This window comes from Ictidomys tridecemlineatus, chromosome 6 (assembly GCF_052094955.1).
Source record: "Ictidomys tridecemlineatus isolate mIctTri1 chromosome 6, mIctTri1.hap1, whole genome shotgun sequence".
NCBI classification, from domain to species: Eukaryota; Metazoa; Chordata; class Mammalia; order Rodentia; family Sciuridae; genus Ictidomys; species Ictidomys tridecemlineatus.
This window is the reverse complement of record NC_135482.1, coordinates 159,979,700-160,007,599: the sequence shown is the minus strand read 5'-3', so window position 1 is coordinate 160,007,599 and position 27,900 is coordinate 159,979,700. Positions and strand designations below refer to the sequence as shown.

The following is a 27,900-nucleotide window of genomic DNA, read 5'->3' as shown; positions in this document are numbered from 1 at the left end:
GGTTGCTTACCTCATAGTGACTGGGAAGCAAAGAGTGAGCAAGAGGAGACCTGGAATCCCAACATCCCCTTCCAGGCATTCACTCAATGACTTCCTTCACTAGGCCCCACCTCCTGAAGGTTCCACCAATCCCAATCGCCCCCCAGCTTGGGAACCAAGCCTGTAACACAGGAGGACAATTAGGATCCAAACCCTAACACAAGTCGTGGCCAACTTTGTATTGTCTGTATGCACCATCCACTTTTACCTTCCTCATATTATTCAATGCAAATCCCAGACAATACATAATTAATACATATTTCAGCATGCATCTCAATAAGAAAAAGACTAATTAACACACATATCAAAAGAGAGCATCGAAACTCATGACTCAGAGTTAGGAGTTGAGACACAGTTAAAATATTTTGCTTTTCTTTGAAGGAACTCAAAATCTGTCTGTGTGTAAAATTAATTTAAAGGAAACAAGATTAAACAAGAAGGTTCATAAGCAGCCTAGTGGAAACAAATGAAAAAATTCTTTTTGTATAGATCAAAATTCAGCAAATGTGACCATTTTGTTTGGTTCAAACTGAACTTGCTGGAGTGAACCTGACTGAGACCTGGATACGATGGGGGTTATGTCAGGGGAAGCTGCAGAGGCAGCATCAGGATGATAGACAGAGGTTGAGGTGGGGGCAGAGGGAAACCCAACCCTGGCCCTTGGGCTTCATAAGTCCTGTCTTTCCTTGAGCTGCAAACACCACCTTGGTTATCTGTTCCTGTTTTGTTTCCTTAGAATCGAATGTGGAGAAAGAACCGTTCTTCCCATGAGAACAACCGTTGTATTGGAACAGACCTGAATAGGAACTTTGCTTCCAAACACTGGTGTGGTAGGTTACTTGCTTATTTCTAATATTGCCTCTTCATTAAGAGGGTGAGAAAGGCCTGAGAATTCCAACTAATTACAGGGGAGCCCGATATGAAATGGGGAATAATTTAAATAATAAGCTTTTGAGGTAAATGTAATACTATGAATGTTGACTAGAATCAGCAAGTCACTTTGCTCTTTCCTCCTTGATGTTTCTTCATCTTTAAGGTAAAGGGAGGTAAGACCAGTTCTTTAAGGTCCCTTCTGGCTTCAGAATTCCAAGATTCTATTATCCAAGAATAATAAAGAAGTGACTGTTGAAGACCTTTTCTTAGTAAATAAATAACTTAGCCTTTCACAGACCTGGGATGGCAGTAGTACTTCTTCTTTTCAATTGTGCTGGTAAACATTTAGCTTCTATTATAGCGTTTGAATACATTTTCCTTTTGTTTTCACTATTCAGTTTCTTAAATTCTTTTATGAATAATTCTTTTATGAATATTAGCAAGAAGCTAATAGCAAGTAATTAAAATAATGCAAAAAAATATAAAAAGATAAGCACAGTGGAAATCTATCATTCTTTGATTTGAATGAGCTAAAATGCTCAGTGACTATTGATTTGAAGATTTGAGAACAATTTGTGCTCAGGGAGGTAGGCATTAGTTCATCTTTTTTTTTCTTGTAGTATTACTAATGCTATAAAACAAAGCTAAATTGAACATTGAGCTTAAATCAATGTAGTTTTGAAAATGGGTACACATGGCTCTGTAGGGACAAGCTATTGCACCCAGAGAAACATACTCATTTTCCCACATTTTTGCACAATGCAGTATGTGATTGTATGTATTTCCTTCAAAAGAAGTAAAAATTTGTGATGTTGAACTTCACCAGTACCCCAGAGCACATGTGGCAGCCTCACTACACAGCACTCACCTTGCTCCTTCACTTCCTTGCCTTTCTAGGTTAGAACTCTTTGAGGGCGGGGCCATCACTCTTTACCTAGCAAGATGCTTGGTACGTGAAGGGCTCCCACAGAATATTGCTTTAATGAGCCTGTGGAAGCATTTAGTTGCCCTGGGAATTCCATATGCAGGAGGAACACAGGAAGGAGTAGTTAATCTTGACGTGGGCAGAAGGAACCAGCCACTCTGTGTGTCCCACTAAGAGCCACCCTTGGGATTGCCAAAGAAGAGTGTTCACAGAGGCCCAAGGCTGCTGTAGCATTGATAACTGTACAGGGACTCAAACAGCAGTTGCTCATGTAAAAAATAATCCAAGTAAACAGAAGGTTATTAAGTGCCAAGCAGTTCACATATATTCACCTCCTGGATTTAACTAGCATAGATAGACTTTAAAAGTTAAGTTTTGTCGTAGTCCTTTCTAGGTTGCTAATAACAACAATTTATGGACTGGGAAAGTTATAAAAAGAAGAGATGTTCGTTTTTGGCTCATTGAGGTTGAGTTCAAGGGGTCACATCTGATGATGATCTTCTTGGTAGCATAGTTCCGAAGCAGCACAGAGCATCACACGGCAAGAAACAGTGAGTCCCGGAGAAATGTAGCCAAAATAGATTTTACAAGAAGCCCACTCTCAAGATAACCCATTCATGAGAACAAAACCCTCCTCACTTCTTAAAGGTCCCACCTCTTAATATCTTATGTGAGGATTAGATTCCAACTGGATTTCAAAAGGAACAGACTAATTTAAACCACAGCCAGAGCTAGGATATAAACCTAGGCTGATTGAATTTTTCAAAATTCTTCTAAGTCAATCTCTCTTCAGTCATTTCGCTTTCAGAACTTCCTATTTTACCTCCAAACTCTTTGCATGCTCAGTTGTACTTTTCACATTGAAGTCAGTGTCCTCTTGTTTGAATAACCAGGCAGTCAAAATATATTCTGTTATTGTCTTCAAGAAAGATCTCAGTGTCCTTTTAGGCAGGCTGTGGTTTTACTACATTACACAAGAGTTAAAAGCAGAAATAGCAAGCAGTAAACATATAAGCAAGAGTTCCCAATACAACAAAAATCACCAATATCTCTTCAGTGCTATGCAAACAAGACTGTAAGAAAGAATTAAATTTCATCTCTTCCTTGACCCTACAATCAGAATGTGCCTATATGGTACTTTACTTAAAAGATCATGCCATGGAACTAACAGGAAGTGACTTATCAAGACTACCTATTCATTTTTATGCTCATTTTATTTTTCTCTATTAAAAGTGTGTGTGTGTGTGTTGGAGATGGGTAGTGGGTAGGTTGCTGGGAGGTGTCTTAGTCTAATCGGGCTGCTGGAACAAAACCCCATAGACTGGGTGACTGTGTCATCTCACAGTTCTGGAGGATAGAAGACCAAGATCAAGGTGCCAGCAGAGTGGGTTTCTCCTGAGGTCTCCCTCTGGCTTGAAGATGGCCATATTCTTGCTGTATCCTCAGATGGCCTTTCTTTGTGCAAGTACCTATTTGGTGTCTCTTTCCCTCTCTCTGTTCTGTTAAGGGCACCAGTCATGTTGGATTGGGAACCTCACTCTTAGAACTTTCATTTAACCTTATTACCTTGGAGATCCTATCTCTGAACACAGTTACATTAGGGGTTACAACCTCAACATATGAATTCTGGGAAAGCAATTCAGTCCATATACAGGAGATGTGAAGAGCTGTGTCAAACTTAGTAATACAGCACCATTCATTTTCGAAAATATTGAGTTAAACTACAAAGTTTTTGTACAATGGGAAATCTTTTATTTCTTTTGTTATGTTTTTAAAAATTATTCTTATTGTCGTAAAATATGTAACATAAAGTTTGCCATTGTAAATTTTTTAAATGGTACGATTTAGTGGTATTAATTACACTCACAATGTTGTGCAACCACCATTACTCTTTTCAAAACTATTTCTATTTCCTAAATAGAAATTCTATAATATTTAAGCAATATTTCTTCATTCTCAACCCTCCCCCCAACTCTGGTAATTTCACTTTCTGTCTCTATGAAGTAACTTAGTTTAGATATTTCAGAGTGTTCTTGATTCCATGTTTATCAATCAAAGAAATATTTGAGCTTGAAGGGATCTGGTAGCCAAGTGCCTCAAGGTACAGATGAGATGTAATGGTTTGCCCAGATTAACGTGGCTGCTTAAGAGCAAAACAGTCTCATACTCAAGTTTCCTGATTCTTTAGGGATCTTTCCAGTAAAATATTTGAAATGTCTTGAATGATAGTCACAGAATGAGAGACTGAAGGTTACTATCCGGTGTAAACCAAAAAAATATATACATAAGTTTAAAATAAAAACAAAGGGTTTCATTTGAGTGTGGAATAGGTTTACAAATTGGGAAATCGGTTTAGTGCTCCACCTAGGGAAGATGGTCTTGGGTTTTTATAACAAAGAGAAGTGGAAATTGCAGTTTAGCATTCTTTGGGTAAAATAAGCAGGATTGACACAAGTTTGGTGGTTGGAAATGGATGATAATTAGGGTTTTTATACATTTTGTAAGTCCATTGAAATGTCCAGCTCAGGAGGCAATCTGGCCAATCTCATATTTCTCAAACCTTGCAAGGTATTAGATTTCAGAAAATTGTTCCACCAGGTTGACTCAATTCCCAGCATGAAGCTGATGTGTGACAGTCTGCCCTGTCAGCAAGTCTCTAAGGCCCAGAAAAGGATTTTCCTCTCTATTTGACCACTCTTTAGCCATTTTTATTTTTATGTTACCGCCAGTATAGTAGCTTCTAATCAGGTCTGTCTACTGAGCCTTGTCTAGATTGACACATGTGGTGAGTATGAAATTCACAGTGGAATTCAAAGGCTTAGTACAAGAATATTTCGTGAATTATTTTTACATTGATTTAAAGTGGTGAAGGCTTTATACACATAGCATTCAAGAATTATAATACTAACTTAATTTTAACTATTTCTTTTGACTCTCCTTAAAGTGGCTATTTGAAAATTTAAGATAAATATGGGATTTGCATTATATTTCTGTTGAACAGTCTTAGACTGAGGATTTATATTAGGGGACTGTTTCTCTTTTCAATGTTTTTATGTCTTCTCCAACCTCCATTCCAAATAAATAATCTTTATTTTGTATTTCTGTGTACCAGGAAAAAATGGACAGGGATATTTAAAGGTAACTGAACTATCAAAAATGATTTAACCAATCAAAACAAATAAAAATGCCTAGAAAATCTATTTTTTAATAAAAATAAATAAAATACTTGGAAAGGACTTGGATGTTCAGCCCATTTCCTTGTGGGGAAAATGCTTAAGGTTGTTTTTATTTCAAATAACAAGAAGAAAGCAGAACATGCTCACATTAAAAAGGAAGACTCTGCCGGAACGTTGGAGTAGCTCATGGAGCCTGATGGCAGGAACACAGCTGGACTCACAAGTAGACAGGAACTGGCCTTGGAGCGCTGTAGGGCAGCCAAGTGATCCCTCCCTCTCCCCATTTCATCTCTGTGGTGCACACTGGCTTTTTTGGGGTCCCAATCCATGGTGATAATGATGACAACGACAACGATAATGATAGCAATGATACATAGCAGCAGTTATGGAACACAGACCATATGTATGCAGTTCACTTAAACCTCATTCAATACTCGTTAATTTTTCAGATAAGAAAATGGAGGCATAGATAGGCTTAAAATGACTACCACCATATGACTCCTGAATGGGAAAGTCAAGAGTAGAACCAAGTAACTGGATGCTTAACAACATGTGGCAGAGCCTGTTATGGGGAACAATGGTTACCACCAACAGTGTCAAGTTTACATCTCCTACAATAACAGTGTATGCTTTATAGGGTCGCTGTGAAGATCAAATTAGACATTCCATAAATCTTAGCACAATTTTTGACACTTAGCATGTGCTCTTTGGGTGTAAGTTGGTAATATGACTATTGTTATCTTCTAATTTGTTCCAGAAAGAAGATGGACTGAGACTAGAATCTTAGTCTTGATTTCAGGTTATCATAGGAGGGATTCAAATTGGCAGACACAAATTTAAGACCTAATTCTGGGACCTCAACTGTTCTCAACTGGGAATTATTCTTTGGGTCAGATGTGGCTCCCTAGAGCTCCACACCTGTGAATTAGGGACAGAGGGAGGAGTGTTGAACTGATGTGTACTTTATTTTCTTAAAGGAATGAATAAACATTATCCTTGCATCAAATACTAGCATCCCATTTTATTTACGAACCATGTTAGCAAGGTAAAAGTGACACACAAGGCAGACTTGCGTATTGAGTTCCCAAGGGAGGCTATTCTTTAGTGGCTTATACTGCTTAACAATTTCCCAACTGCAAATATCAGACAAACTGAGATGAAAGAAAATGCAATTTATGCTTCTTCACATAACCAGAAGCTTGGAAGCAAGACTGACATCTCTGAGACTTTTCCTTGTGGCTTTCTCAAGTTTGCGAGATGGCTGCCCCCAAGCAGCAAGGGAGACAGGATCTGGGAATGACATTTAGAAGATCTGCTGTGAGGACATGTAAATATTTGGTTTGAAAAGGCCTTTTTGAACAACATTTACTAGACACAAGAAATATGTTCCTTCCAGAGCTCTCCCTAATCCATTTATCTTTTTTTGTTGTTGTTCTTTTTAGATATGCATGACAATAGAGTGTACTTTGACCAGTTATACATACATGGAATATAACTTACCTAATCCATTGATCTGAATTTGCTGCACCACAGATATTATCACACATTGTCAGGGCAACCCAAATGACAGTAGAATGGACATCCCCTTAAAATTCCTCTTTATCAATTTTACTACAGAGGAAGGTGCCTCAAGTTTTTCGTGCTCTGAAACCTACTGTGGACTTTATCCTGAGTCTGAACCAGAAGTGAAGGCAGTGGCTGATTTCTTGAGGAGAAATATCAACCATATTAAAGCTTACATTAGCATGCATTCATATGCCCAGCAGATACTATATCCATATTCCTATAATAGAAGCAAAAGCAAAGACCATGAGGAACTGGTAAGTGCTATTTAATGATTTTTTTCTCATTAGCATTTCAAAAATAAAATAACACTTAGTTAAAGAGTCAGAAACTGTGGGGAAATTTTTCTCCTTTAGAGGACAAATGGGTAGATGATTTTACATCATGGCTTAACTCCGTCAAGAGTTTCCCTGGGGTCAGGGCTCAGAAAAGGGAAGATAAAGAAGATACAGAGGGAAGATAAAGAACTGGCCTTACTAGGAGGTCATGAAATTCATTCAAGCAGATAGCTTCCCTAAGAAAACATCAAATTCCTTGAAGGTCAGGGCAGCCTTACAGTAACCTGGACTGATCTGCTTTTGAAGTCATATAAGCAAACACAAGAGTCTATGGAATTGTGGAAGTGCATTGGGGTCACTAGTTTCCTAGGACAGTCCACCATAGATTAAGTCCCAGAACTACAGTCATTATTTTAGTATTAGCAGTGGAAATAATTTACACACTGACCTCCTAATGCCCAAAGTTGTGGTGCTATTAAAGAAACTCCGATGTCTGTGTTGAGGCAAGAGTCTTTTTCTTTTTCAAATTTTTTTTAGTTGTAGTTGGACACAATGCTTTTATTTTATTTTATTTATTTTTATGTGGTTCTGAGGATCGAACGCAGTGCCTCGTATGTGGCTAGGCAAGCACTCTACCGCTGAGCCCCAGCCCCAGCCCCAACAGTCTGTTTTTTTTGTTTTGTTTTGTTTTGTTTTTTTTGAATGCAGTGGACAGTAGAAAAAGTTCAAAAAGGACCCACACAGGCTGCTATCCTCTTGCCACTCTGTGATCCCAGATGCTCCTTGTTTGGGATGATGGCAAAGGATGCAAAGATTCTTGGTGGATTGTGGCTACATTTAATCAATTCCTCATTGTAGATGATTTACAGACAGTAGAGTATAATGGCATTAATATTGTCTGATCTTGATGGGCATAGTGGCAGACACCTATAATCCCTAGTATCTCAGGAGGGTGAGGCAGAAGAATTTCGAGTTCAAAGCCAGCCTCAGCAACATAGTAAGGCCCTAAGCAACTCAGTGAGACCCTGTCTCTAAATAAAATATATTTGATACTCGAGGAGCTTTCTTAATTTCTTCTTTTTCCCAAGTAGGTGGGACCACAGGCATGTGCCACCATGTCTAACTCTTGTGATTTCCTTTTTTCCTCTCAAAGGCAAAATTTAAGGTGGTCTTTACTAGTATTACCTTTGAAGAACTTAAAGGGTATCATGATTTGGAAGAAACTGACTTGCCTTATTTTTGCATTATTATTAGCACAGATATTTTTTGAGAGTTGTTATGTATACGATGCTGTATTCAATAGACATTCAAAGAAGCATTTGGTAAGACTGCCCTTTAGGATAATTCCATGTGATCAGGGAGCTTGGTCATAAGTAAATATCACAAATATCTATACCCTTGGCACAGGTAGCAGAACTTATTGATTACTGGGAGAGCAGGAGGTGGCCCTAATTCATTAAGAGAGGAGTGCTGAAATATGTGAGAGGATAAAATAGCCCCAGTTCTTGAAGTCTATTAAGGAGTGACTTCCTGTAAAGAAACAGGAATTAAAAATGCCACTGAAGTCGAGGAACAGGTACCATTTCAGCCAGGCATTAAAAGAGGAGTTCTATAGAAGGACCTTCCACACAGAGAACATGGTGTTTCCCACAGGAAAAATGTTTAGGGTACTGCTAGGGTGCAGGCATGGAAGGTGGTACCATCGGGAAATAGAAGAGGTCAACTTGCAAAGGAGTTTTAATAATAGAATCAATTTGTATTTTGTCATGTAGACAATTAGTTTCCATTAAATGTAATTTTTGAACAAAGGAATGTCACAATATAATATCCAATGATGTTCCTCTGGTGATTGTGAAACACATAATGTTAGTCCCAATGCTAGTTCAGAAAAGATGGGGGTTAAGTGGAAACTTCAGAAAAGATCTTTGTAAGTTGGAACCAAGTATAGTCAAAAGGGTACTTGTCATTATCCTGCTCTATCTTGGGGGCATAATCCTTTTTGCCTGATGAGTCTTTGGAAGTCACTAAACATTTTATACAAGAAGAAAATAAGAGTTTTTGGAAAGAGTGAGAAGTAACTCATGCATGCAATGGGCATGTGCAAGTTTAGAGAAATTAGATTTAAAATTTGATGGTAATTTTGTCTAGGAATGGAATAACTACAAGCCCATGAATATATTGTTCATTTCATATAATAAATGAATTCCTGAAAAGTTATGTGAAAATTATTTTTATGTAAATTAAATCAAATTTGCAGTGCATTGGAAGATAAGTTCACCCAGTTGTGATTGCCATGAAGTGGAAAACGTGTTTTAGTTGTTGTATTATTCTCCTTATTTTTCCTTTTTGGACAAATCATACTTTTTGTATAAACACTTTGATTCAATTAATATGATTGTGTTTTTAGAAACTTCTACCTGTCCCGGTTCAAAGTTTCACATGAACTGAAATTCCATATCCTATTGCTTCTAGTCTTTGGTGGCCAGTGAAGCAGTTCGTGCTATTGAGAGTATTAATAAAAATACCAGGTATACACATGGCAGTGGCTCAGAGACTTTATGTAAGTATTTCTTCCTAAAATTTTGGAGAACTGTGTGGTACTAAAGAAATCTGTGTTCAGTTTTTATGTGTAGGTTTAATTTTTCCAAATTGAATCTTTACAATAATTAAAAATAGAAGTAGAATAGCTGTGACAGTACTAACAAGCTGTATTAATAAATGATCACAGCAAAAAGAAGCCAAAATGATATTTAAAGAATTATGCTTATAATCATAGAATAGGAATTATAGAATTGGCACCATACTAGTTAAGTAAAGGAAAAAAGGTCATAAAGGATTGAAAGAATGTATAAGATGCCCAGGGCCATTACATAAGGTTGTGCATGTTGTACATTATACAAATAGGAGATGACATTTATCATAGATGTTTTTTCGTAATAGCTTATATTCAAGAGTATAACACATATCACACTACAGTTGAATGCTTTTTGATCAATTTCTGCTGGAAGATATTTATTGAGAGAATCTATTGTACCCACCATGGGATTATGGAAAATAATTTTTCCTTTTTAAAAAATTTTTTTGTTGTTGTAGTTGGACACAATACCTTTATTTTATTTATTTATTTTTATGTGGTTCTGGGGATTTAACCAAGTGCATCACATGTGCTAGGCAAGTGCTCTACCACTGAGTCACAAACCCAGCTTTTATTTTTCCCTTTTGAAGCTGGAAGGTAGATGGCATAAGATGAACAGAAAATAAATATGTAACCAGGTATCAGCAAACTATATACATCCTGAAGTTCAAATCTAGCCTACTGCTTATTTTTATAAAAATTGTGAGCTAAGAATTATTTCCTGTTTTTAAATGATTTTAAGAATCAAAAGAAAAATATAATTTTTTGACACAAGAAAATTATGTGAAATTCATATTTGTGGGTATAAGTAAGTATACTGGAATATCATCATGGTCATTCATTTACATACTGAGTATGAGGGCTTCCATGACAGCAGAGCTGAGTAATTATAACAGGGACCATGTGGCTCACAAAACCTAAAATATGTAACATCTGTTCCTTTACAGAAAAGGTTTGCCAGCTCCTAGTGTAAATAAATGGTAAAATATAGTGTAATTTCATAAAGTGCTTTGAAGAAAATAAAATAGGCTTATAGGTTTGAGAATGACTGTAGATAATAGACCCTACTTAGCTCAAGTGGCCTGGGAAGGTTCCTCTCTACAGAGACATTTAATGTAAGTGGCCACTACATAAAGGAGAGTGATGTCCAGGGAGGAGAAATGACAAGGTCTTGACATAATATATTCAAAGCCCTAGAGTTTCCTTTAACAAACATGATGTGTGGTAGGATAAAACAAATCACATTTGTATATTTTCAGTAAGTTGCTTGAGCACTAGATGCCCTATTAGTGGGAAGTCCCAGAATCTCTCACTTTCTCTACCCCAGACTATCAGGCACATTGGTCAACATGGTATCTCTGTTCCATGGTGTCAATGGTTTACTGCTGACTTTACAACCTAGACTCATGCCTTTGCCTTGCTACAGAGGAATCCCAGTTATCTTCACAATTCAAAGCTTTCTTGGTTCCCATCTTCTTCTCTATTATTGTTCCCCATAGCATTAACAACAGTGCCTTGAGTTTGAAGAAGCTTATAGAGCAGCCTTCTGTTATGCTGACATCAGTCTGTCTCCACATATTTATTCACCCAGGATTCATCTATAAATATGTGTGTGTAAGCACAGGGGAATGGCAAGAAGAAAAAAATGTCAGATATTGGTCATGGTTATCAGAAATGTGTTGAAGGAAGGAATGAATCTATGCTTTTTTAAATGAATATACTCTTCAGTTAATCCCATAGTTTATCCTTAATCTATAGATAGAAAGAGACAAAGATTATCATTTTTGCATATTATACAATTGTTTATCTGAAAAACTAGAAAATTAAACAATAATATTAGTAAATAAAAGTGGTAAGTATGGTGACTGATTACTAATGAAATATACACAAATCTAGAACTTTATTTATAAGAACAATCAGAAAATAAAATGGGGATGTAGCTTGGTGATAGAGCACTTGCCTAGCCTGTATGAGGCCCTGGGTTCAATCCCTAAACCTAAAAAAAAAGAAAGTAAAAAAGATCTGACTGTATGTATAGACACACACATACACATACACATGCACATATAGATTCATACTATATATAAGGATTTATTGTTAGGTATATATGTGTGCACACAAATACATAATAAATTCATACGACACATTTGAAAAACCTAGACAATTTTATTGATGTATATAAAATAAGACAAAAGGAGAAGCTTACATGTTTTGAATGGAAAAGAAATATAAAAAATATTAATTTTCATGTTTAATAAAATTCCAATAAACACTTAAATGAGTTTGAAATTCATTTGAAAAATAAATTTTGGAAGAGCTTGTAAAATACTGAAAATAAGACTAGTAAGACAGAATTTGCCCCCAACAAGTATATTATAAACCTATAGTAATTGGGACACTATGGAATTGATCCTGGAAGAGACAAATCAATAGAAGGGAATAGTGAATAGAGAAAAATACTCAAACATATGAGATCTGGTACCTCATAAAGAAGGTATTTCAAGCCAATTAAGAACATGAAGCTATTTGATTAATGGAGCTGGAAAACATGACATTATTTAGAATAAAAACTTAGTTATTAACAAATGTTTTACCAAAATAAATTCTAGTATGATCAGATGTTAAAATACAAAAACCCAGCCATAACCTGAGTTGCCAGCCAAAAAATCCAAATGAGAGAGAAAAATTCTCCACATATTACACAGGGCTATTAGCATTAATGTTTTTATGAACAATCTGTAAATGAACCATGTAGAAAATGAGCAAGGATAATTGATATAAAATATAAAGATGGATAATAAATATATCAAACAAAATGTGCAAATCACTGATAATGAAAGAAACATGAATTGATAATATTATTTTTCACCCACAACATTGCTGGAATGCATAATTTCCATTAATGGTGTAGGAGGGAGAAGTGGGCATGTTCATAACCTGCTATTGGAAGTATAAATGGTTCAATTCTTTTGAAGTACATTTGAAAATGCATGCCTCATAAGTGTAAAAATAAAGTACATAACCTTAGACTAGCCAATCTACTTGAAGGAAAGAACAGCCTACAGAAACAAAGAAGCAATTATTTATAAGCAAGGATGCCCATTGTGAAGTTGTTTCTATTAGTTAAATTAGAAAAAAATTAAAGGTACCCAATTAAATAAACATTTAAAATAATTATATCTAGGTTTACAAAACAATGCTATGAGATTATAGGAAATGGTGTAGATTTGAACTTATACTATATTTAGAAATATCACAATGATAATATTTAGAAATATTACAAAACAGTGTGCACACTGTGATTTTATTTGTGTAGTAAGAAAAAAATTAAACAAAAACATGCACTGAAAAAAAGGACATTAAAAAGTTATTGGCGGGCTGGGGATGTGGCTCAAGCGGTAGCGCGCTCGCCTGGCACGCGTGCGGCCCGGGTTCGATCCTCAGCACCACATACAAAACAAAGATGTTGTGTCTGCCAATAACTAAGAAATAAATATTAAAAAAAAAGTTATTGGTGATTATCACTTTTTCGAAGGATTATGGGAGAGTTATGGGTCATTTTTGTTTTCTTCCTTAACCTGCTTTCCCTCAATCTCTACTTTCTATAGGAAACATAGGTTATAGAAAAAAAGCAAAGCCATTTTCATTTTTTACAAGAAAATATCCCATTGTTAATTTTGACAGTTATATTTCAAAAAGCATTTTCTTTTTTCTTTTAGACCTAGCTCCTGGAGGTTCCGATGATTGGATCTATGATTTGGGCATCAAATATTCATTTACAATTGAACTTCGAGATAAAGGCAGATATGGATTCTTGCTGCCTGAGCGTTACATCAAACCCACTTGTACAGAAGCTCTCGCCGCTGTTGCTAAAATAGCTTGGCATGTAGTCAGACATGTTTAATGTTCTTGATTTTTCACTTTGCTTCCATATTATTAATTTACTGATTCCAGCAAAAACCAAATCGTTGTGCAAGTTTCTATTAAGCTTGATCCATTGTTTTGATCAAAGGTTTGCCTCGTTCTTGATTTTGTCAAAAACAAAATGCATGCTACTTGGAAATCACGATAGACAAGGGAGTTCACGAGTGTTTTTAACTTTTTTTTTTTTTAATCTGTAAGAGCCCAGATACTGATCTTTTGCTTTCTGATATTTGACTAGCTATCTCAAGCAATTTTAATAATTAGTTTCATGCAGATCACTGGATCTTGCAACAAAAGGAAAGGTGGCCAGGAATACACTAAAGATTTCTTCCCCGATTTGTCAATAAATTTGTTTGCATCTTCAAAAACACAACCGTGTATTTCAGTTGCTTCACAGTAATAGACAAAGGCCCTGGAAGGGGAGGGGTGTCAAACATGAGATAAATATCACCTCTTGCTCCAGCTCAGCCGGTTCCATAAACAATTGTTGAGCGAATGAATGGCTGTGGTTACTTTCAGCAACGAATATGGCGTTTTGCGCGGTTGTTTATTGCAAAAAAATTATACAATAAAAAGAGGAAAGTCCTTAACTTTACTTTTAAGGGCGAGTTTCACCGGCCCCTAGCTCCCAGAGTACTCCCCGCGATCTCACAACACAAGTGCGGATCACCAACGCCCGAAACACGCAGCCGACCTAACGCCCCGGAGGCGTGTCCACCAAGGGGCGGTGCCGGCGCGCTGACGACTAATCCGGCGGCCGGAAGTTGCCTTGGTCTATAGAGGACCAGGGTAAACCCTGACTTCCGGCGGCGTTTTGAGGCGATCCTCCTAGCGGCCTGGTAGTGTTTTCGTTGCCTTTTCGTACTCTCCAGTCTCTTGGTTCTGTTTTTTCCTACGTCCGGTTCTCGCTTGACACTGGCGAAGCGGAAGTCTGTTTCCACTTCTGAGACGCCCCGCGGGCCCCTCTCTAGCCGAGGGCCGGTTCCCGGGAGCCGCGCGTGCACCTCCCTCACGTCGTCCTCCTCCCGGGGCCAGGCGCGGGGACAGAGAGTCGCCTCCCCAGCTCCTCGGAGCGGAGGCGACAGTGACACCTAAGGATTACGTTTAGGGAGGGTGCTTGGGGAGGAGGTAAGCGTTCAGTGAATTGGTGTGGGTGTCTGAGGAAAGGCGTCGGCCGGGCCCGGAGTGGGGAGGCCTGGGTTGGCTGTCCACCGTCCCCTTTTAGGTTATGCTAGGATTTTGAACTCTGCTTAAGCATCCCCCTCCTAGTTCTGTAATAACTTCTTGTGCTCAAACCTAGTTTCTTGTTGTAGTTATGATTGTGACCTTTGTCTAGGGGGGAACAGGTCGACACAGACACAAGATTGTGCCCCTCTCCTGTTTGATAACAGGCAATGGAAACCCTGGCGCGACATTCCCATTTGTATGCTTTGAAAGGGTGCGCCCCCCCCCCCCTAGATTTAGAGTTTCCCTCTTTACGCCTTCCAGCCTATTAGAGAAAAAGGGGGTCTTCCTTTTGATTATGTGTCTTGCTTATTTCTCGGTAGTGATAACGACGTACGTCCTGGAGTTGAGGAGTGCTACTTTATTCTTACATTCCCTAGGTAGTTACTTTTGGCAACTATCTGTCCGAAATTGGGAAAGGTGGAGTAAAAGGAGAGGGTCTGACATTTGGCATTTTCTTTTTCTAAACAGGCTTATAATTTATGTGGCTGAAAATTATTCAGAGTTGATAATATTTGCGATTTTGGTAGGATCTTGTTTGTGGAGGGCAAGGTCCAAACATTGAATACAATGTTCAGTTGTATTATGGGGCTTTCAACTAATTTGAACTATTTTGAAAAATTTGGGCGTGTGTAATCTTTGCAGATGTTTGGATTTTCAAAGAAGTAATTTTAAAAGTTTGTGAAATGATCTTGACGCCTCAAGTTTTCAAAGTCCATGATACTGTTGCAATAAATCCATATAATTATGCAGTACAGTCTGTGCGTATGTGGTGTGGGGTAGCTGGGTCTAGTTCTGTTATATTTGGCAATACTGACTTAAGCGACAGTTTTTTGAAGAGTTTTGTGGACATAATCTATAAATTTTCAAATAATTTCCAATTTAATATTTAGATTATAACAGACAAGACACTAGGAAAGTTGATACAGACATGTAGCAATTTGTGTCTGTAAGAATAGTGTACTTAGAAACTAAAGACTTTTCACTTGTGCATCTGATAGGATTCACTTTTATCAAATATACAGTTGACCCTCATTACCCACAGGGGATTGATTTGTATACTAAATTCCTTGGATGCACAAGTCCCTATTTAAAAATGACATAGTATTTGAATATAACTTAAGCACATCCTCTTGAATACTTTAAATCATCTCTATGCTTAGAATACTTAATACATTGTACATGCTATGTAAATTATTACTATACCGTGTTATTTAGGGAAAAAGAAAAATGAACGTTTACAGTATACACACTTTTTATTTCTGAATATTTTTCAGACATACTTTGTTGAAACTAATGATATGGAGGGCCAACTGTATGCAACTTACTGACTTCCAGATTAATGGTGATTCCAAATGAACATTGGTTGCATATTTTAAATGTGAAAACTTATCTCAATTTCATATCTGTAATATAATTTTGAAATACTAGAATATAATAAATGAATGCTGTTTTAACTTCTATGTATCACTAAAATTTTAATGTCATCAGTGTTGATTTATATTCTAATATGCATTGGTATTTGCATATGGAAAGCAAAAATTGTTTCACTTATGTTTTTTTGGAGAATTAGTTTTCTGTTCATCTACCCCCTGCCCATCTTATATAGAGGTGGAAGTACTTTTACCAGGTATTTAATAGCAGTGAAAATTTAACTGGTGGGAGATACAATCACAATATTATATATATACACACACACCTATATACATATATCTGTATACATATATAAATATCTATATTATACAGTCTTTTATTCTTATAAAAATAGTTTTATATGTTGTAAATCTATTCACTTTATAGTAGCTGCCAACAAAGGATGTTCCTTGCACAGTCTTTTTAATAAATTACTGTACAGTACTACATAATTGCCTTGCTAATACATATATTGTTGCTTCTATTTGGAGTCCAGTTTGAAATAGTTTTAGTCTTAAATCTACAGATTAGCAATGTGGAAGGTTGTTTTATTGTTTTTAGAAAATTATTTTTTAAAGTTCTCTCAAACCTCTGCATCAGTTTTCGTTCCTTTTAAGAATCTAAAGAATCTAAATATTTTTGATATAATGCTTTTAATCTTCGAAATTTGGATATAGAGATTTGTCCTACGACTAGTTAGTAATATGTAATTTAAATTGCTTAATTATTTAACAGTTTTCTAGTGTTGTGCTGCTACTTATCCATATTAAAATGAGTTGTGCTTTCATTTATGTTACCAGTAGATGAGACACAGGAAAGATGTAATAATGGATTAAAAGTGAAGGTACTACATCTGTACAGGTTGAGCATCCCAAATCTGAAAAACTCCAAAATCCAAAATTCTTTGGCACTGACATGACACCACAAGTGGAATATTATACTGACTTCATGTGATGGTTGTAGTTAAAACACAGACACACTAATAATGTTTTATAGAATTATCTTCAGGTTATGTGTATAAAGTCTATATGAAACAGATGAATTTTGTGTTTAAACTTATGTCCCATCTCTAAGTTATCTTATGTTTTCAAACATTCCAAAATCTGAAATCCAAAATACTTGTGGTCAGTCCCAAACTGATAAAAGAATCTCAATTTGTATATGTTTTGTTGACCAGACTTTAGTAATCAGGCTTCAGGTATAATTATTTATTCAAAAAGAGGACCTTCTAAGTTTCTCCTTTTTCAGTGTATCTATCTTAGGAACGTCTGAATGTGTTGTGACATTGTTAAGTTCCTGGAGCAGAGGAGCAATTCCCAGTTTTAAGACTACTTTAATCAGTAGACTCTTAAGCTGGTGTCCCCCTTTTTTTTTTAATTGAAAAGAGATTATAGAAACTCCAGATATTTATTATTCTATAAATGGACAGAAGTAGAATAACTGAATAGGCCTGAACCAGTGTTACCTGGCTCTGATGATGCCTGTGTTTGGGAAAACATGATGCAAGTGGAAGTGTGATGACAACTTAAACCAAATCAAAAATGGAGGAAAACGTTCAGAGAAGAGAATAAATTAAATTAGTAAGTTATTGATGTGACCTTAGAAATAGGAAAGTCTCTTTGACAGCATTTATATCTTATTGTTCCTAACGCCTCTACTTGGAAGCATTTATAAGGTTCTTTGAAGCCTATTCAAATATAAGTTGAAAAGATTTTCCTCCTTAATGAAATCTACATTTTATTTTGTTATAATATTCATCTTCTTTGTGGGCCCAAACTATTAAATAGGATTGAAAATTCGAATTGTTACTTAAGTTGGTTACATAGTTTTAAATTAATATTTGGTGCATTGTAGTTATGTATGTATTTTCAGACAAATGGAATTTTAAAAGTTATATATTGTGTTCTTTGTAATCAAAAGCATTTTATGTGTGAAAATTCATGAATGTCTCTGTACTAATAACTTTTTATTGACTATTGATAGAAGTTCCTAGATGAATGGTTTGTTAATTTCATGTCACTATAACAAAATACCTGAGACAGGCTACTTAGGAAGAAAGAAAGTTTATTTTGGCTTACACTTCTGGAAGTTCAAGTTCAAGATTGGTCCCATCACTTTGGGCCCCTGGGGAAGGCTGCACAGTCTGCAGAAACGCATATAAAACCAGACTGCTTGCATCACAAGCCAGGAAGCAGAGACAAACAGACCAACTTAGGTTCCATGATCTCTTTTGAGAGTATCCCTGTCCCCAGTGGTCTGAGGACCTCCATTAGGCCTCACTGATTAAAGGTCCACAGCACCTCTCAATACTCCCACTCTGGGGACCAAACCTTATATATGGAGTTTGGGGGAACATTCATCCAGACCATAGCAGATGATCAAAATAATTCTAGTTAAATATCTTTAATTTCTGTTTTCTCCTTTTTCTTTAGTTGATTGGGTCTTCTCTAGACTTTGTTCCAAGATACATTGCTATTTTAGGGCAAGGTCTGGCATTAGTGGACTCTGAGAAATAGAGAGTACATCTTTACTTCATTGCATTTCTTCCCTAAATTGGAAGACTCAACAGTAACTAGGAGTAAAATTTGTAGGAAAATAACTGTATAGGTAAATCTTGAGTATTTTCTTTTTAGTTGTTGTTGTTGCTGGGGATTGAACACAGGGCCTTGTGCATGTTAGGCAAGCATTCTACCAACTAAGCTATACCCCAACCCCTTGAGTAGTTTTTGATGTCACTTGTAAAAGCAGTTTTGTCTGTGTTTCACCATGGGCAAAAGGTGTGACTTATGCAGTCCAGAAGAAGAAATAAATGATCACACACTTCTGCCCTTTTCAGTGCTTTCCTCAAATCACTCAATACAATTTCACTGTATAGGTTCTTAATAAAAAAAAAATGACAATCCTTAATACTAGGCACTGCAATAGACAATTCACAGCAGACAATTCTGGATTAATTCTAAGCACTACAAACACACTTAATCATGACAGGCTAATGACAGACATTCCCTCTGCATGCTAAATTCAAGTATCAGATCAAAAGTCTCAAGCCTTAAGCTTTAAGTCCAGCAGATGCATACTCAGACCGTGGTGATCAGATCAGGAACCAAGGCAGGCTTCTTGGAGCTGACAGCTGGCTGAGGAGAGGGTTGTAGGGAGAAGTTGCAGCTCTCACCAGGGTTAAGATGTGCTTATAGAGTTTGAGAGTGGTGAGGACCATGCAGAGGATCATCAGGCAAATGATGACAAGTGATGGAATGCCAGTCCAGGTCCTTATCAGGCTCTTCAGCTTGTGTGCATCAGTATTGGCTGGTTGAATATCTCTTCATTTGCTCTATTATTTATAGGAAATTTGGGGGCTTTTTATCACCCCCCCCTTTCAATCCTTATCAGCTGCCCTGGATTTTTCTGTGACATCATTTACCCTGGGATTAAAACATTTGGTCTGGTAGTCCACACCCTGATCTTTTTGCCTTTCCCTCTGATTTACTTGTCTTTCCCTCTTATAGGGTGAGGAGAGCCTGCCAGAGGCTTCATTCTGAGAAGTGACTTGTTTGTGCCTGAGGGCCATACTGGAGGGCTCTGTAGCAGGTTTCAAACTGGAGTTTTTAAAATGGAGTTGCTTAGGCTCAGGCCTAAGGCCATCCTCACACTGTGTGAGAATTAACTTTTTTAGTTGCAGGGAAAGAAGGAGATGGGAGTGGTTTGTAATCTTGGATCAATAGTGTTCACTTGATTGTCTTTGACATAACTGTCTAAACCCTTTGCAATCTTCAGAATTTTTAGGGATCTGGGATTGGAAAGAAGCTCTGAAATGGTGCTTTCTAGCAGTAGGTCAGAGGAGAATAATAGTGATCCAAATGAAAGTGATGAAGCAGATAAAGAGTTCTGGAGCTCTCAAGAATAAAAAGAAAGGAGATAGTAGCTGACTATTATTTCAGATATAATAATAAATAGCTCATTGTCCCAACTGTGGAATCTGTAACCATTGGTTTTTCCCCCTTATTTGGATGAGAGTATGTTGGGAGTGAGGTGCATTGAGGGTGGGGGTTTGGGGAACACAACTAACCCATTAGTCTTCTTGAGGCACTGTGGTGGGATAAGGCAGGCTAAAAGGTTGTCCTTCTTTACAAGTTCTAGGTATAGCTCATGAGGAAATATTAGAATTCTTTGTTTTTCTTTTTTTTGGTACTGAGGATTGAAGCCAAGGGTGTTTATCCACTGAGCCACTTCCTCAGCCCTTTTTTTATTTTATTTAGAGACAGGGTCTCACTGAGTTGCCTAGGGCCTTGCTAAGTTGCTAAGGTTGGCTTTGAAATCACAATCCTCCTGCCTTAGCCTCCTGAGCCACTGGGTTTACAGGTGTGCACCACTGCACCTGCCTGAATTAATTCAATTTTAAGTTTCTTAAAAGAAATGTTTTTAAAGTTGAAATAATGGGGATTATAATGTACAACTATGTTAATATTTACAGTAATATAAAATGGAACTTTAAAATGTGTTTTTCTTTTTTAAACTTTTCCTATATATTTTGTGGCACATTTACTTTTTATTAAATCTTAGGTGATATAAATTGTAAATTTCTGGGTATTTTTCTCAGTTAAAACTACATTTTCTAGAAGATTTTTCTTAGCTTTATTTCTCTTAGATGTTATACTCTTAATCTTTTTTTATGTTAAATAAATCAAATGGACATGTGAAACTCTGCCAAATTTTCCTCTATAAATTCATATTTGAGTTGCAAATGAGTTCAGAAAAATTAAAAATATCTTATAAGGCTGACACTAATGGCATGCAGTTCCTCGTTTGGAGAACAGTTGATACATAAATGATTCTGTGTTGTAGCAAATTCCTGTTCATTTAAGTTATTCTCTATCTTTGAATTATTAAAAGCTAATTTGCTAATGTACTAAAATACTGATTATATTTTACGTTAAAAGAGTAAGAACAATAAAATTTTCCAATTTAAAGCAATCATTATATCATTCATCTTTTCCTTTTGAGTCATTGTCTGTTTTTACCTGTCAAATGTTGTCCTCATTTTTTGGATCTTTTCAAAATGTGACCTGAAGGACCCAATTCAACCAAACATTGTTTATAAAAGAATAATAATTATTATTTTTAATACTGTGAATATTTTTCCAAGTACTATGTCTTTACTTTGAAACCATATTAAAGAATATTTATAAAGACTAATTCTAAACCAAATGGAACTTTTACATTTTTAGCTGTCATGGTTCATTCTAGGAATTTTTTTATAACAAGTTTTAGCCAGTATAAAGTGTGATATAGTTTAGTTGTTTTTTTTTCCTTTTTTTTTTTATTGTTGGTCGTTCAAAACATTACATAGTTCTTAATACATCATATTTCACAGAAAATTTTTTTCACTGTATAATTTCTTTTTAAACCATGTAAGTGCATTACCTTTTTTTTTTTTTTAATATTTATTTTTTAGTTCTCGGCGGACACAACATCTTTGTTAATATGTGATGCTGAGGATCGAACCCGGGCCACACGCATGCCAGACGAGCATGCTACCGCTTGAGCCATATTTTTTTTTTTTCCCCTGGTTAGGCAATTCCTACCCACTTCTCACAGTGCTTCCCATGGTATGCTTTGGGTTATTTCTTGGTCTAGAGTTTAATATTGTTTTCTAATGTATATCATACTGTCCTAAAGTCATATTTTTTAAGTCATATTTTTACTTGTCATTGAATCATATAGTCTAATTATCTCTCTATTACAGTTTTAGGATATTATCATTTTCTTGTTAGTGTTAGAATATTATCATCTACTTTTTAGAAATTTTCTTACAATTTGTTTTTTTGTTACTTGCTGCTCATAGTGGTAAAATAGCCTGCTTATTACTTTTAGCACCTTTTTATTGTTGTTTTTGGTACCTAGGATTGAACTCAGGGACAGTCAACTATTGAGCCACATCCCAATTATTATTTTGTATTTTATTTAGAGACAGGGCCTCACTGAGTTGCTGAGGCTAACTTTGAATTCTCAATCCTCCAGCCTCAGCCTCCCAAACCACTGGATTATAGGCATGCACCACTGCATCTGACGAACTTTTAGCACCTTTGACTTTTATGTCAGCATAGGATAGATTATAGAAACACCTTGACTTTTTCTAGTTCTACAATCTTTCCTAGTTTGAAAGAAAACCATTTTATTAACATTGCAACATTGCAGTGTTCATTCGTTCTCTCTCTCTCTCTCTCCCTCTTTGTTTCTATGTCTGTAGTACTATAAAATAAATATTCTTGATCAGATTGCTTTTCTTTGACTTCTGTAAGACAAAATATTTAAATGGTATTCATTTTTCTCCCATGCTGGTTTTTGAAGTTTAACTTTTGTTGTCACTTAAGCTGTATAAAAGAGTTTTATACAGTAAATAAAATAAAAAATAAAAATTACAATAAAAATTTATCTGATTTGATTTTCTTATTTTCTTTGACATATCTTTTTTTCAGTTAACTAGTTGTTGGTTAACTCCTTAAAGGAATGAGTTGCTAAATTTTGAAACAAATTTTGTAAATAAGTTATAAACTAAGCATTTGGTACTATATTTTCTGAGGTTGATTCTACTATGAAAACTGTGAGTAGAATCTTATTTTTTTTCTCACCATGCAGAAAAAGTATGTTTCTAGACATCAGATTTCAAAGTTGTTGTGACTTTACTAATAAGGCATGTTTTGGAAGATAGGCTATTTTTGTTTATTAATATCACTTCTCCTCTGACTCTTTTCCCCAAGGAGAATCCTATGTAATTTTGCCTTTAGTTTTATTTACTTGTAAGTTATGGGCTCAGTTATTTAAAACTGAAGAAATTCACAATTTTGCTTCTCTCTTTTTTGGTTAAAGTAGTACAAAATGTCAAAAATTAGGAGGAAGGTCACGGTGGAAAATACCAAGACCATCTCTGATAGCACATCTCGAAGACCCAGTGTATTTGAGAGGCTTGGACCAAGCACTGGCAGTACAGCAGAGGTGAGTTGTCTGTCACTAGTAGTCCCAGAGTTTCTATTAGAATCCTGCTATAGAAAATTCTGATCAGTATCATAGAGGTGGAAGATTGTTTTATTATAGGAATGTTAATTTAATAAATGTTGCTTAATGTTCTTTATAAAAAGGAGTGGAAAAGGTGGTTCATATATGTTTTTTTTTTTCCGCTTTGTAAATTTTTTATCATTAGGGGAGTCATATATCATAGATTAGCTGGAATTTCAATAGTATTTGTTTTAGTTTTGTCCTGTTAGCATCTTTTCTTCAGAAATAAATATGAAATTTACATAGTAATATTTGTCTTTTAGACACAGTGCCGTAACTGGCTGAAGACTGGCAACTGCCTCTATGGAAACACGTGTAGATTCGTACATGGCCCTTCACCTCGTGGTAAAGGTTATAGCAGCAATTATAGAAGGTAAATGAAGGAATTTGAATTGTTCATATATTGTTAGACGTTGGCTTTTGCAGTTCATCTAGTATAAAAATCTGAAGTAAAACCATATAATTGGTCATATTTTCTAATTTGGTTGTAGTCTTGTCAATATTCAAAGATCAAAATAATTTATTAGTTATTTTTTATATTAATAAGATTTTACCTTTAAAATTAGCATATATGCTTAGTATTTACATGTTTTGGCAGTAGATCTTTTTGTAATAAATATATAGCTTACTTTTTCCCCTAAATATGTATTAAATTTCTGTTTAAGAGAGAATTCCATATTAAAACTTAAATAGGGAAATGCCCAATCCCTTATCACAATATGTTAATGTAAATGAAACAGTGTGTTTACTTGTACATAATAAACATCCTCCCTTTTTAGAACATCATTTTGCAGTTAATAGAGGCTTGGCTAAATTGAATTTGCTTAATGAAGACCTTTTTATTTATTTATTTATTTTTCAATTCCCTCATGATTTTGTAATGATGTTTATAGAGGTAGTATACCTACAGATTGTCACAAAAACAACTTAAATTTGATTGATAAATAATTTACCTAGTACTAAAATTAGGTATGCTGATTGTTTGGCTGCAGCAGTAGTATAAAAACCATATATTAGCAATTGTAGATTTTCTTTTAATTGGATGTTTGTGTGTATAGATTTTGAAGTTTAGTGGAATTTAAAATTCAGACTCTTGACATTAGCTTACTATTCGCTTAAACACTATACATTTTAGCTTCTTTGTTGCTGAATACTCTTTTTATTTGTATTTAGATTGTCATTTGTCACTCCTTAATGGGAAAATTAGTCTTTATTATGTATGTTTAATTACCTACAATTACATACATAAACACATCTAGGGAAATTGCTTTAATAATTTTATGTTTTGTTTATATTAATACCACACTTTTAATACTTACTTTAACTTGTCTGAAATTTATTATTACCTAACTCAAATTTAGTGTTAGCTGACTCAGAATTTTTACATATGAGATAGTTTTGAGGAACATGGAGATATTTATCTAAAAGAGAAAAAGTAATATTATTACAAGATTTAGAATAAAGAATTTGTTGTTATAATTGTGCTACTTTGTATGTATTTTCTATCTGATAACTTCTTCAATATTTGTGTATTTTTATGCTTTTATTTATTTTTTGGTAGGGAAGAAAAATGTAGTTCATAATGTGATTCAAAGATGGGAAGAAGAGCTATGTATTTAAGAAAATGCTATCTCTGGATAAGACATTTAGGTCATTCATTGAGTCTTCATTGAGTATTTAGAATTCATTCTGTTAGATTCTGTATAAAATAGAAATAAGTACATAATACTTTTTTATTAATTATATAAGGGAAACCAGGTCCATAAACTTTAGATCTATGCCATAATTATAATTTAGGGCATTTAAGTACTGGTTCCAGTTTAAAGTTCAGTTTTAACTGTTAAGAATTTTATATAGATCTATTAAATGTACATATAAGTATCAGTGACATTCTTTAAAGTGAATCATCTCAAATTATTTAGTAACCATTTCATTTGTATTAATAATTGATAAATTGAATAAATTAATTAATCATTTATTACCTGAAATAGATATGAATATTGGTGTGATTTGCTCATATTTATGCATATATACATACAGGTATTTCTGTAGCATTTTTTTCATGGTCAAAGAGGCACAGTGCATTCCTTAACTTCTATTACCCTTTTCCAAAGTTATTGAAGTCACCTTTTTTTTCCATTTATCCTTTCTCTTCTAGTTAGTAATAGTGTGAAATAATTTCATAGTTATGTACTGTCAAATTCCCAGTACAAATTATGAAGACTTGCCATTGTTGGGTATAAATATGTGTAATTTCCCTTCAATTAAAAATCCATATAGTATGAAATCACTCTTCTAAAATTTTGCTTTGAATTCTTTATTTTTTATTCTGAAATATTTTATTTTTCTATTTTTTAATTTTTGGGTCTAAGGATTTAACCTAGGGGTGTGTTACTACTGAGTCACATCCCAAGCCCTTTTTATTTTTTATATTGAGATAGGGTCTCACTAAGAGTTGCTCAGGGGCTCACCAAGTTTCTGAGGCTGGTGTCGAACTTGCGATCCTCCTGCCTCAGCCTTTTGATTCGCTGGTCAGGTGTGTGGCACTATGCCTAGCTTATTCTGATTTTATATTTTAAAATTTAAAAAAATTGCCAGAGTTATCCAAAAACTTATATTTACTTTAATTTTTAAACTATATAAAATACTTTTGTATTTTGTTAATATTATATCCAATCATGTACATATATACTTGATAACTATAATTTTGTGACTTTATAGCTTAAAACTCTTTTTGCTTCCAAATATGACTAATATATTTATGTTATTAATAATTAAAAAAGTCAAGCTATTAATCAAATTCATTTTTTCTCAGTTCACATATGGTTTCTTATTCATATCACCAGCACCTGTCATCCCATTGAATTTTTTAAAAATATTTTTAGTTGTAGATGGACACAATACCTTTATTTTATTTATGTATTTTTATGTGGTGCTGGGAATCGTGTATTTTATGTGGTGCCACATACATGTGAGGCAAGCGCTCTACCATTGAGCGTAACCCCAACCCACCCACCCCATTGAATTTTAACATACACATTTGATTTATATTGTAAGAAAATTTGTGTTGCTCTCAAGTTTATACATATTCATATTTTTTTAAAAAGAGAGAGAGAGGGAGAGAGAATTTTAATATTTATTTTTTAGTTCTCGGCGGACACACATCTCTGTTTGTATGTGGTGCTGAGGATCGAACCCGAGCTGCACGCATGCCAGGCGAGCGCGCTACCGCTTGAGCCACATCCCCAGCCCAACATATTCATATTTAAGCTGAAACAACAACAGCAACAACGAGGCTGCATCATTTTACATTTTTGACAGCAGATCAGGAGGATTGTGATTTCTCCACTTCTTTACCAATTAACTACTAATAACTGTTTTTCAGAAATCGAGGAGCCAAGGACTATTAGAAAAATTATATTGAGATTTATGAGGTTATTTTTAGAAATACATACTTACAAAATGTTACATAAATACAAATTTTTGGTTTTTGTATTGTTTTGTGTTTTGATACAAAGGTCCCCAGAAAGACCCACAGGAGATCTCAGAGAAAGAATGAAGAACAAGCGCCAAGATATGGATGCTGAACCCCAGAAACGAAATACTGAGGAGTCATCCTCACCTGTTAGGGTAGGAATGAGTTTCCCAAAACCCAGTTAAATTTTAGTAGTGATTTATTCTTTTGAATACTGTTTCAAATGTTAGGATATATGTTAAATATATGGTAAATAAATAGATATAAATAATTAGGTATTATTATGTTTTATATGGTTAATGGAATTTAGAGGGGAAATAGTCTCTGCAAAAACTGTTTGTTTTGTTTGTTTTTTCTTGATAGTTAAGATGAAAGGTGTTGACTGGCAGAGCTCAAGCTGAACTTCATAAGGTTTTGTACATTGGTGGGGATTGTATATAAATAAATTCTTAAGTTTTCAGAATTCTGCTATATTTTGCTTCAATAAAAATTGAAGTAACTTACAGTGGAACACATATAAACTAAAACAATGAAAGCAGAGCAGGAGGTTAACAAAAACTGAACTAGAATTTTTAGGTGGAGAAACGCATATAGGACCACAAAATTTAGCTGTGAGTTTGTTGTCAGTAAAGCCAAATAAGGATATAATTTACAATGTTGTTCACCTTAAAAAAAAAAAAGAAAGTTTGTTAGGAATGAGAATATTTCCCAGAGGATATTTCCTATTGTTTTTCAAGAAATTTATCATCCTTAATTCTGTGTTTATGTTTGTAACTGATTTGTAGAGAAATGGTTTTAATAGTCATGTAGCTATTACCATAATCAGTTTTTATTACTCTGAAGAGAAATCTCATATCTTTTAGAGTCACCCTTCTTGTTACTTATTGACCACCAGCCTAAGGCAATCACCCTTTCCTCTTTATATAGATATTCCTATCCTGGACATTTTACATAAATGGAATCAAATATGCAATCTTATGTGACCAGCTTCTTTCACTTAGCATGTTTTCAAGGTTCATGAAAGATTATAGGATACATCAGTATTTTATTCCTTGTTTTTGCCAAATAATATTATAATATTATGTTGTATTTATATGCCACATTTGGTTTATTCATTTATCATTTGATGGATATTTAAGTTGTTTCTGCTTTTTTGGCTCTTATGCATAATGCTGCTAAGAACATTTGTGTATTAATTTTTGTGTGAACATATGTTTTCATTTCTTCTGGATTTATACAAAGGAGTGAAATTACTGAGTCATATGGTAACTCCATGTGTAGCCTTTTGAAGAACTGCTAGGCTGTTTTATCAAGAGGCTGCA

The 27,900-nt window shown here is 35.0% G+C and overlaps 2 protein-coding genes across 9 annotated transcripts in view; both read left to right on the top strand.

Annotated features, from left to right (window-relative positions):
* Window positions 1-13,786, top strand: part of Cpb2 (carboxypeptidase B2) — a 49,024-nt gene extending 35,238 nt beyond the window's left edge. The window contains exons 8-11 of the mRNA XM_021720797.3: window positions 776-869; window positions 6,631-6,833; window positions 9,327-9,414; window positions 13,209-13,786. Coding sequence (XP_021576472.2) covers window positions 776-869; window positions 6,631-6,833; window positions 9,327-9,414; window positions 13,209-13,393 — 570 coding nt within the window. The 3' untranslated portion in view covers window positions 13,394-13,786. The remainder of the gene's footprint in view (window positions 1-775; window positions 870-6,630; window positions 6,834-9,326; window positions 9,415-13,208) is intronic.
* A 383-nt stretch (window positions 13,787-14,169) lies between these two features.
* Zc3h13 (zinc finger CCCH-type containing 13) overlaps window positions 14,170-27,900 on the top strand; it is an 81,353-nt gene continuing 67,622 nt past the window's right edge. For 5 of the 8 annotated variants that reach the window (XM_078015986.1, XM_078015984.1, XM_078015983.1 and 2 more), the window contains exons 1-4: window positions 14,170-14,252; window positions 22,918-23,043; window positions 23,367-23,476; window positions 26,622-26,733. In XM_078015986.1, coding sequence (XP_077872112.1) covers window positions 22,927-23,043; window positions 23,367-23,476; window positions 26,622-26,733 — 339 coding nt within the window. In that variant the 5' untranslated portion in view covers window positions 14,170-14,252; window positions 22,918-22,926. Of the gene's footprint in view, window positions 14,542-22,917; window positions 23,044-23,366; window positions 23,477-26,621; window positions 26,734-27,900 lie in introns of all 8 variants that reach the window. The other 3 variants (XM_040281504.2, XM_013365655.4, XM_040281505.2) reach the window with 3 other exon arrangements.